General features: G+C 45.3%; 1 protein-coding gene across 5 annotated transcripts in view; it reads right to left on the bottom strand.

Moving 5' to 3' along the window:
• Nucleotides 1–341: 341 nt before the first annotated feature.
• The window catches only part of slc43a1b (solute carrier family 43 member 1b), a 47,853-nt gene continuing 38,059 nt past the window's right edge, over nt 342–10,135 (bottom strand). For 2 of the 5 annotated variants that reach the window (XM_070553626.1, XM_054751839.2), the window contains exons 9-15: nt 7,585–7,731; nt 7,378–7,413; nt 7,143–7,275; nt 6,258–6,387; nt 4,769–4,842; nt 1,166–1,289; nt 342–762 (exon numbers count right to left, since the gene is read on the bottom strand). In XM_070553626.1, the coding sequence (XP_070409727.1) occupies nt 571–762; nt 1,166–1,289; nt 4,769–4,842; nt 6,258–6,387; nt 7,143–7,275; nt 7,378–7,413; nt 7,585–7,731 (836 nt within the window). In that variant the 3' untranslated portion in view covers nt 342–570. Of the gene's footprint in view, nt 763–1,165; nt 1,290–4,768; nt 4,843–5,665; nt 5,867–5,953; nt 6,388–7,142; nt 7,276–7,377; nt 7,414–7,584; nt 7,732–10,135 lie in introns of those variants that run through there. The other 3 variants (XR_011521231.1, XM_070553628.1, XM_070553627.1) reach the window with 3 other exon arrangements.

Genomic DNA, 10,135 nt, shown 5'->3' with positions numbered 1-10,135 from the left:
CTAAGTGGAGCCAAGAGAGCGGGGGGGGGGGGGGGGGGGGGGGGGGTATCAAGAACGACATCTTCCTGCGGTGTCCGTGAGGGCGCACAGGGTTGGTTAGCGTTCCTACCATAGATATGTATATGAACACGTGTTTATAAACATATCTATGGTTCCTCCTACGTCTGTCACAGCGGTGGGCGGGGTTTGAGCGGGTGAGTTTGACGACTTCCGGGGAGGTTTGTTAAGATGAACGGCTCCCTGCAGGGACTCGGCTCTCATCATTCACTTTGAAAACCCGTTCAAAAGATTCGATTCGTTCGTGAACGTCACATCACTAGTGTCATCAGTTGATCCCAGCCTTACAGCCCCACCCTCAGCTCCACCTCTCTTCCCTTTTATGGAATTGTCTGGGCTTGACGGAACCTGTGACACGGTCAAAATGGCGGTGGTGGCCACCTCCCATTTTAACTCAAAAACGTATTATTGGAGCCTATGGAAAGCCATTGTCCATATATATGTATGTCGATGGTCCAACCCCCCACCCCCCCACACACACACCATAAAGGCCTCGCTGCTGGGTGTGTGTCCTTATGCTGAAAGCCCGTTGGCTTGGGTCTGAGACAGTCCGCTTTCTGATTGGGTTAAAACATTGTCCGTCCCTGGCTGAGCAGTGGCCGTGTCTCGATGAGCCTTTTCTCGGATCAGGTTCTTACGGTGGTAGAAGAGATAGCCAGGTAACAGGAAGCAGGCCAGGGAGAGGATGAGGAGGCCCACGTTGATCTGTTGGAAGAAGGCACGGATAAGAACAAACTGTGTAGCCTGCTGTGTGAACCGGTGATGCACAGAAACACGATACACCGATACCTTCGACCAGCACCTGAAACTGAGACATTGTTTTTTATGATGACTCAAAGTTGGACTCACTTGGGAAATATTACATAACCAACTTATACATTAACTTCAGACAGTATTTTGGCAGGAGGTTCGAATGCAGACATGCTAGAGGGATTATTCACCATGTTGGTCAGAGAACCCCTTAGGGTTGAGTTGGTGGAGGTTGCTAGGTTACGAGCCTGAACTGGCCCACAGCCTGGTCATATGGATCTTACCTGACATACCGACAACATCCCCAACGTATCCCTTACTGCCCTGAGGCCGGTGTGTTTGTGTAGAAGCTTCCTACCCAGTAAGCATCTCCGCTGAGGTGTCCCACCATCAATATGAAGAGTGGCTGTTGGAGCAAGGCAAAGGCAGCGCTGATCATTGACTGCAAACCCGTCAGGGTCCCAAAGTGGTTGGCTGGATACCTACAGGAGGACGGAAGCAAGGAAAGGTCTTCTCACTTCAGCCTAAAGTCCTAAAAATACCAACTTAAACCAAACGGTAAAAGTGTTAACAGCTCTGCAAAAGCTGTAACCAAAGTTCATGCGAATACTTCTTTAGGATGAAAACACTTTTCTTTCACTAACACATCATTAAACATCTGTCTGTTGTTAGGTTAGGTGAGATAACACAGTCAACTGTGAGTTAAAAGGAGTCAGTCCGTCCATCCATCCATCCATCCATTTTGTTCCACTAATCCGGAGTCGGGTCGCGGGGCAACAGCCTAAGTCGAGAGACCCATGCTTCCCTCTCCTCAGCCACTTGGGGCAGCTCTTCTGGGGGAATCCCAAGGGGTTCCCTGGCCAGATGAGAGACTAATGGGCCGTTCCCATCTGTACCGGGTCGGCCTGGGCCGGGTAGCGTAGGTTGTTTACATATCTGGGTGGCCTGGTATTTTTCCGGGCCAACCAAGGCTCATTCTCAGCCCTCTTCTCGAGGGGGTCTGCTTCAGGCCGACCAGGGCCGACACACCCACTGCTGACAGCAAATTCACACCTTCCATTAGAGCAAGCCTCTGATTGGTGGGTAGAATCAGCCCACATGGGCTTAAGACAAGGATGTGTGGAATCAACCGGGCCAGGCTGGGGCCGACTGGGGCTACCCGGCCCGGGCCGACCCGGTACAGATGGGAATGGCCCACTAGTCTCTCCAGCGTGTCCTGGGTCTCCCTTTAGATCTCCTCCCGGTTGGACGTGCCCGGAAAACCTCACCAGGGAGGCATCCAGGAGGCATCCTAACTAGATGCCCGAGCCACCTCAACTGGCTCCTCTCGATGTGGAGGAGCAGCCGGTCTACTCTGAGCTTCTCACCCTGTCTCTGAGAGAGAGAGCCCGGCCACCCTGTGGAGAAAACTCATTTCGGCCGCTTGCATCCACGATCTCGTTCTTTCGGTCTCTACCCAAAGCTCGTGACCACAGGTGAGGGTAGGAACGTAGATCGACCGGTAAATCGAGAGCTTTGCCTTCTGGCTCATCTCTCTCTTCACCACGACAGACCGGTACAACGCCCGCATCACTGCAGATGCAGCACCTATCCACCCGTCGATCTCACGCTCCAGCGTTCCCTCACTCGTGCAAGAGGACCTGGCTGCAGCAAAATGGTGACTTGAGCTCCACCTCCAGTCACCACTGCCTTACTGGAAGCGATTGTTTGACGTTTCACGTGAACTAAAGTCGCGTGGCCCTTTTTCCACAAATTTTTAAACAAAAGTCACAAAAAAAAAACATATTTTAAAAACGGAAAGAACTTCGAAATCAAGTTAATGTTTTTTCTGCATTCAACCGGGATCAAATGTTTAATTATCTTTACAGCTGATGATTTTGTCTTTTACTTTCAAATTACTGGAGCAAAACCACTCAGAAACACTGATGTAATCAACATATATACGAGGTAAAGACCCTCAAAAATAACAACAAACAGATGATTGAGGAGTTTACAGCAAGTTTAGAACTGTGATGGAAAAAATGGCCAATGTTTCAGTCAAGAGTAGATGTGGTCGATTGTTGTACGAACATGAAAGACGAAAAAACTAAAACTAACTTCGTATTTGTTTGTTTTAAAACAGCTAAGATGTAAAGCTGTACTAACCTAGTTCACCTGCTGGTACCAGTCTGTTAATTACAGCGATGTAGCAACATACTATTATACGTTGTACATATGTCTAAAATAATATTGTTAGAACAATAAAAAAACAATCATGTTGTCATATCACTTTAATATATTGCATGGGTGACTGACAGCCATAGTTCGGCCACTGGTTAACACCAACCAGTGCCATATTAATAGGTATAGCGGTCTCTTTCTTCCTAAATTTTAATCTATTTTTATTGCAGGTCAGATTATAACCTGTTTATGTCTTTAATTTATCTTTCTGTGTGTGTGCTGCCTTAACATGAGGATTACCCCACTGTGGGATTATTAAATGTCCCTTATATAAAACTTTAAAGCCTAATTAATAACGCACCATAAGTGGATTTTTTCAATGAGAATCAAACAGTGATTAATGACATTTAACCCTCCCACTGTCCTAATGGGTGTGACCCCGCGAGGAAAGTCAGGGTTGGTGGTTTATCCCTTGGGCCCATGTGGCAGGGGTGAGGAGTGAACACAGCAACTCATGTCGCCTCTAAGATATGCTTCAATTATATAAGGCCTGTTTGAAAATATATGACTCATAAATTAGAGAATAATAAAAAAAAAAAAAGTCACTTACTTTCATTTCAGCCACCACAGCTCGCACTGACTCATGACTAACGGTGCTTCCGGTTAATGCCATGCACAGAACTTTTGGCCATGGGACTTTCGGGGTCAAACAATTATTTCTGATAGGGTAATGGCGACTGGAGGTGGAGCTCCAATCACCATTTTGCTGCAGCCAGGTGCCTCTCCACTCGTGAACAAGACCCTGGATGCTTAAAGTCCTCCACTTGGGGCAGGACCTCATCCCTGACCCGGAGAAGGCGTTCTACCCTTTTCCGACTCAAGACCACGGTCTCGGATTTGGTGGAGCTGATTCTCATCCCAGCTGCTTCACACTCAACTGAAAACCGCTCCAGAAAAAGCCGGAGATCACTTTCTGATGAAGCCAACAGAACCCTCAACACCTTGGGTGCTCGTAGAAATCCTGTCCATAAATGTTAGGAACAGAATCGGTGACAAAGGGCAGCCTTGGCGGAGTCCATCTCCCAGTGGGAGGACCTGATGCCCCATTCTCCTGGAGTACCCCCCACAGGGCCCCCCAGGTGAACGACTTCTCCAAACCCGCTAAACAATGTAGACTGGTTGGGCGAACTCCCACACACCCTCCAGGACCCCCCTAAGGGTACTGAGCTGGTCCAGTGTTTCTCGGCCGGGACAACAACCACATTGCTCCTCCGGAGTTGAGTGTTGAGAAGCAACATGTTTTCTTTAAACTAAAGAGTGTTCATGCAGGAATGTAATCTGTGTTAAACATGAATTTGTTTGTTACCCTCAGGAGGTGTCCTCTGTGGCAGCCATTTTGAAGCAGCTAAAGAGGAAGCCCACCTCTAATGCTACCTTTACATAGTGAAATGCCTGAGTGGACTGAGGTGAATGGCCGACCTGAATTGGAGGGGGGGTCGGAGAGTATATAGGTGGACTGCTGGGTGTGGCAAGGGATCTTTCTCTCTGAAAGTGACAGATACTGGAAGAGAGTTGGATGGGTGACCATTTTGAATAGTGCTGGGATTTTCTGATTTTGTTTTTTTGGACCAGAGGAAATTAAATTGGTTTTCCTTGTTTATCAAAAAAAAAAAAAAAAAAAACCTGATGATGTCTGCCAGGCTTAGGGCTAGGGTTATGGGTTAGGGTTAGGGATCATTTAAATAATCCCTACTGCCTAGCTTCATCTCACCATCCGACTGTCTGGAGGCTTAAAACTCACACAGCAGCGTAGAGACCCCCACAGCAGGAGTGGACAAACCCTCTCACGATGGTGTGAAGGACAAATGACACCACCTGTTGGAGAACAACAAAGACAGCAATAGATGGATTTATATTACGACCCCGTCTGTCTGCCTATTTGTCTGTCTGTCTGCCTGTCGGCCCACCTGTCTGTCTGCCTGTCTCTCTGTCTATCGTAGCTGTACAGTCATCTAAACTACTGGGGTGGTTTCAGACGAGGACATAACAGAGTGGATCTTTTAAAGTGAATGACTCGAATGTTTGTCAAACGGTTCATCTTGAGAGCAGCAAGGCCCACAAATCAGCAACATTTGCGTTTCTAATCTGCACGGTGGTGCGCTGTTGCTTTCCAGTGAGAAGGTCAAAGGTTCAAATCGCAGCTGTGACCTTTCTGCGTGGAGTTAGCATGTTGTCTCCGAGACCGTGTCTTCATGTCTCCTGGTACTCCGGTTTCTCCCACAGACCAAAAACACTCCAAACTGTCCCTAGATGTGAGTAGTTGTACGTCTCATGTGCCGCTTGTGTCCCCATGATGGACTGAAGACCTGTCTAACGAATGTCTCGTCTCTTGCCCACTGACTGCTGCTGGAACACACACCGTACACGCCAGCTCCCTGAGACCCAAGTGAAACGCAACGAAGGTGAGTTAGTAAATCCACGTTTAGTTCCTTGGCTCTGTCTCAGTAGGACCGCCGCTTCTGCTGACAGCCTGAGACAGAACAGAACCAGAAAAGCTGTTCTCCCTGACAAACCCTTTCTGCACACTCAGATGGTTTTTGATATTGTATCGACCCAAGCCCTCTGTGAGGGCCCAGACGGTTTACCACGATTGTGACGATCAAACATGGATCCATGCTTGAGGAATTCTAGTCTCACCAAAATGTCTTTGAATCAAACCAAAACTTCCGCACTTCAAAAATCATCCTTTCTAACGGCGGTTGTGATATTAGCACACATACCTCTACCTTCAGCTCTGTTTCCATTATTTCATGCTGGGTGTCTTCTGTCATTCACAAGCTGGTGATGCGACACCCTCAGCAACCCTGCTTCCCGCTAAGTGGACTACAGCAGAACAAACCTGGAGGAAGTTTATGTGCATCCCATGAATAGGTCACCAAACATGATGGGCAGCAACATTTACTTGTTCAAGGTCCCTGCTGACGTTGCAGAGCAGCAAGTAGTTAGCACCGATAATGAGTTCATCAGAACCTCCAGTCAGCAGCTCCCGGCTGGTGCTTTTGGCAGCAGTGGACTTGGTCTTTATCACACGTCGGTGTTTTCGAGTCACGGCACATTTTGGTTTTATGTTATTCACCTGAGGTTGTATTCACCAAGTGTTGGTCATGATAGAGAGCGTATTGTTTCTGAAGCAAACACTTACAGCAGCGCGTCTCTCATAAATGACATTTTCCTCCAGTTCCAGCATGCATGAAACCCATAATTCCATTATTGTTCAGAATTTTTCTAACCTGTAAAGGCAAGTTGTCAATCAAGGAAATAATTCCAAAGACGACCAAAAGGAGGTTGGTGAAGATGAATGCTTTGATGGCATTGGTCAGTTTCTGGATCTTTCTGTCTCTCTTTGGGTGATCTGATTGGCTGAGGGAACAATTGTCAAATGTGAAATGATGTTTTCAATTAAAAATGAATTCAGGATGTTACAGGGTCAACATGAGGGGTTAGAAGGTCACCACGAACCCCAGGAAGAGCTCCTTTAAAAAAAGGTGATGCACTAATGTGAAACTGACACGAATCTATTCTGGACATCAAACATCTCCGGTTCTCTCTGAAACTCTATCTCCATTTCTTTGGTTTGTTTGAAATCAGCTAGCTAAATTCAGATCAAGATGTCTCATTTAAATACAAAATGCTGATTTAAATACTGATTTCATTGGTTAAAGAGCAAGTCACCCCTACCAGAGTCTAACTCCACTCCCACTTCATGTTTGAAAAATGCAACACATGCTGTTGCCTGGCAGACCGAGAGGGCGGAGCCGCTAACAAATACACACACACTCAGGCTCACGACAGCATTGTGACATCATAATGTACCAGTTTACATCATAGCATACTTCTTAGCCAATAGCGGTGGCAGATTTAAATTCAAATACAGTGCAGAGTTTTTACCTGACAACGGCACAACACTGCCAGTTTTAGGCAGAATATTTAAATTTTAACTAAGATGCACTGAAGTGCCAAATTATTGACGACACGTGTCTGCAGCACGATTAGACACTCGTTTATTTAGTTTATCAGCAAAAAAAAGTTTATTTGGGGGTGACTTGCTCTTTAAGGGTAAAAAAACCTGCCTCTGTGGGAAAAAGCACATTATTTATTTAGAGCACCCGTTATACCTTAGGTTCATGGGTGTGTTTGGATCTTCTGCCTCACACTCTTCCATCCTCCAGTCCATGATGTAACCAATCAAGGGACATGTCAGTAGACACAGAAGCTGGATTGCACCAAAGATGGAGGAGTAGAAACCCACTGGAAAGGACATCTAGAGTTAAATGAACACAGAACCAGGACTGGGCCCTGAGCCGAGTCTCGCAGGCTTTTAGTCTCGTATCTGAGCATCCTGGCACGTACCTTGCTCCTTCACTATCTTCCTAAGCTCTTCAGAGGCTGAAAGAGATGGCAGCAGGTCAAAAGTCACCATTTTTCATTTTCATCATAAAACGAATGTTTGTTTTAATGTTGGAACCTTGCGTGTTTTTCCAGAAGAAGACAAGACAATGTCAGAGTCTAATCTGGTCATTGTTGGTTTGAGGTAAACAAGAGAGCTTTTGTGCTTACGGTGGGGGTCACCATGCATGACCAAGAACTCGATCATCTTATTCATGGCACCCATGAAAAAGATGAGCCTCAGCTGGGTGACAGCCATGGTGAGGATGCTCCACAGGAAGATGGGGGAGCACACAGACTGGCAAAAGGGCACCGAAGCTGGGGGGAAACAAAGAGTGAGCCGTTCCATTTACAGAAGAAGTTTCAGCATTTCTGCAACGTCATAACACTTCACTATCATACTTTATAACTCATGATCTGTCTCACAAATCAAACCTGTGCGTCGGACTGATTCAAGAGCGCACCTTTACCAGGGGTTCATCCTCGATCACCAACAACAGAAACCTTTTACGAATGTTTTGTAATGAAATTGTTCAACAAATATTTGAAATGAGGTGAGGATCTGTGATCTGATTCTTCTGTGAGTCCCATGATTTCTCATCAAGCAGCAGCATTTCCTCTTCCATAGCCGAAACCCTTATATGCTCTTTGTTTGCGCAGACAGGTGTGTATTTGTGAATAGTTTAGGCAATGCTAATGAGATTTAGCTAATTTTTTGTAGTATGTGTAAGATTTAGGAATTACCAAAAATAGTACAAAAAATTCCCTTACTCCATTGAATATAACGCTGAACTGATTTAACAGCGTTAATGCTCCTTCAGACCCTGTTGTGCCATTGACTCCCGTGTAAATCATTTTTGAAATTATCAGCATAATTTATTTTTTTCTTATTCTGTCTGGGCTCCCAGACCAGCCAGACTCAATTTTAAGTTTATTTGTTTTCCACTAGATGGTGTATTTTCCGGAGGTATCGCGTATTTTCCGGAGGTATCGCGTATTTTCCGGAGGTATCGCGAGGCAATAACTGACGCTGCTTTCAAAGAAAAAAAAAGTGAATACAAATACTTTATGACACTCCAATGTGTTGAAAATTCATCCACAAAACAAATCATCTGGACATAATCAATCAATCAATCAAATTTTATTTGTATAGCACCTTCTACAACATTATCCGAAGCCCAAGGTGCTGAACAACATCATTAAAAGAAAAACATTCCCAGTACATGGGCATAAAAGCAGGATAAAAACATAAAATTATAAAATATCTAGCAAACAGCATTACAGATAAGAGATATCGGAATAAGACTAATCGATAAAAAAACAAATGTCGGACAAAATAAAATCAAGCATCTGGGTTAAAAAGAAGAATAGTTAAAACCAGAATGTTAGGGCAGTTCAAGTGACCCTAGCGCTGAAACGCAATCAGATAAAAATGAGTCTTTAAACGAGACTTAAAGACTCGAAGGGATGGTGCCTGCCTAATGCTCAGTGGCAATTCGTTCCACAGAGTTGGAGCCAAAATAGAAAACGCACGACAACCCCTCGATCGAAATTTCGACCGGGGGACCACCAGAAGTTCTTGCTCGGCTTAGCGAAGAGACCGAGATGGAGCATACCTGTTCAAAAGCGCAGTAATGTACGAGGGGGCACTGCCCTGGAGGGCCTTATAAACAAGAGTTAAGATTTTAAACTGAGCTCGATATTTTACCGGGAGCCAGTGCAGAGCATCCAGCACTGGGGTAATGTGCTCTCGACATCTAGTACCTGTCAGGAACCTAGCCACTGAGTTCTGTACAAATTGGAGCCGTGCAGCCGTGCACTGGGCCAGACCAGCATACAGAGCGTTGCAGTAGTCCAGCCGGGACAGGACGAAGGCATGCAACACAGACTCCAGATGAGCTCTGGACAGCAGAGGCCTGATCCTGGATAGTCTTTTCAGGTTAAAGAAACAGGACCTCACCACTGTATTTACATGAGTGTCAAGATTAAGTGATGAGTCGATTTTAATCCCCAAATTACTGACCATTTTCTTTTCATAGGGGGTCAATGGGCCAAGGTCAATATCAGCACCAGAGCCATTTCTTCTGCTAGGACTAAGTATTATAACTTCCGTTTTGCTCTCATTTAGGTGCAAAAAATTAGAAGCCATCCAACATTTTATGTCCTTCAAGCAATCCAGTAAAGGAGAAACAGATCTATCCTCCCCACGTCGAAGAGGGAGATAGATCTGGCAGTCATCAGCAAAGAAATGAAATTTCATATTATGCTGGCGAAGGAGGACTCCAAGAGGAAGCAAATACACTGCAAATAGGAGAGGACCAAGGACAGAGCCCTGTGGCACACCCCAACGAAGTTTCAAAAAATAACACACAAAAAATGATTAAATGTTTTCATTATTTACATTTCTAGCTTTGATCATAAACCTGGAAATAAAGGGGTTAAATCTCAGAAACACACATGTTTATATCGTCTAATATTTCTACAGGAGGTTGTGTGTCAGCACTGTTGTGCGCTAGCAGCAGAAATGCTAGAAATGAAAGCGTTACTTGCCATACTTGTGGAAGGCATTCTGGTTTTTTTCAGGTATTTTCAGAGCCCATTTTTCACCACTTATAGCTTTAACCCAACCCTCCAGAAGTTTCCACCTGTAACTTCTCTTTATTTAACTTATTGACGTTTTTGTTGTAGGAATCATGACAGTCACTTACACTAGAGCTAAACT

Source organism: Nothobranchius furzeri, chromosome 7 (genome assembly GCF_043380555.1).
Source record: "Nothobranchius furzeri strain GRZ-AD chromosome 7, NfurGRZ-RIMD1, whole genome shotgun sequence".
Classification (NCBI taxonomy): domain Eukaryota; kingdom Metazoa; phylum Chordata; class Actinopteri; order Cyprinodontiformes; family Nothobranchiidae; genus Nothobranchius; species Nothobranchius furzeri.
Note: the sequence above shows the minus strand (reverse complement) of the source record. Positions and strands in the feature narration are given on the sequence as shown.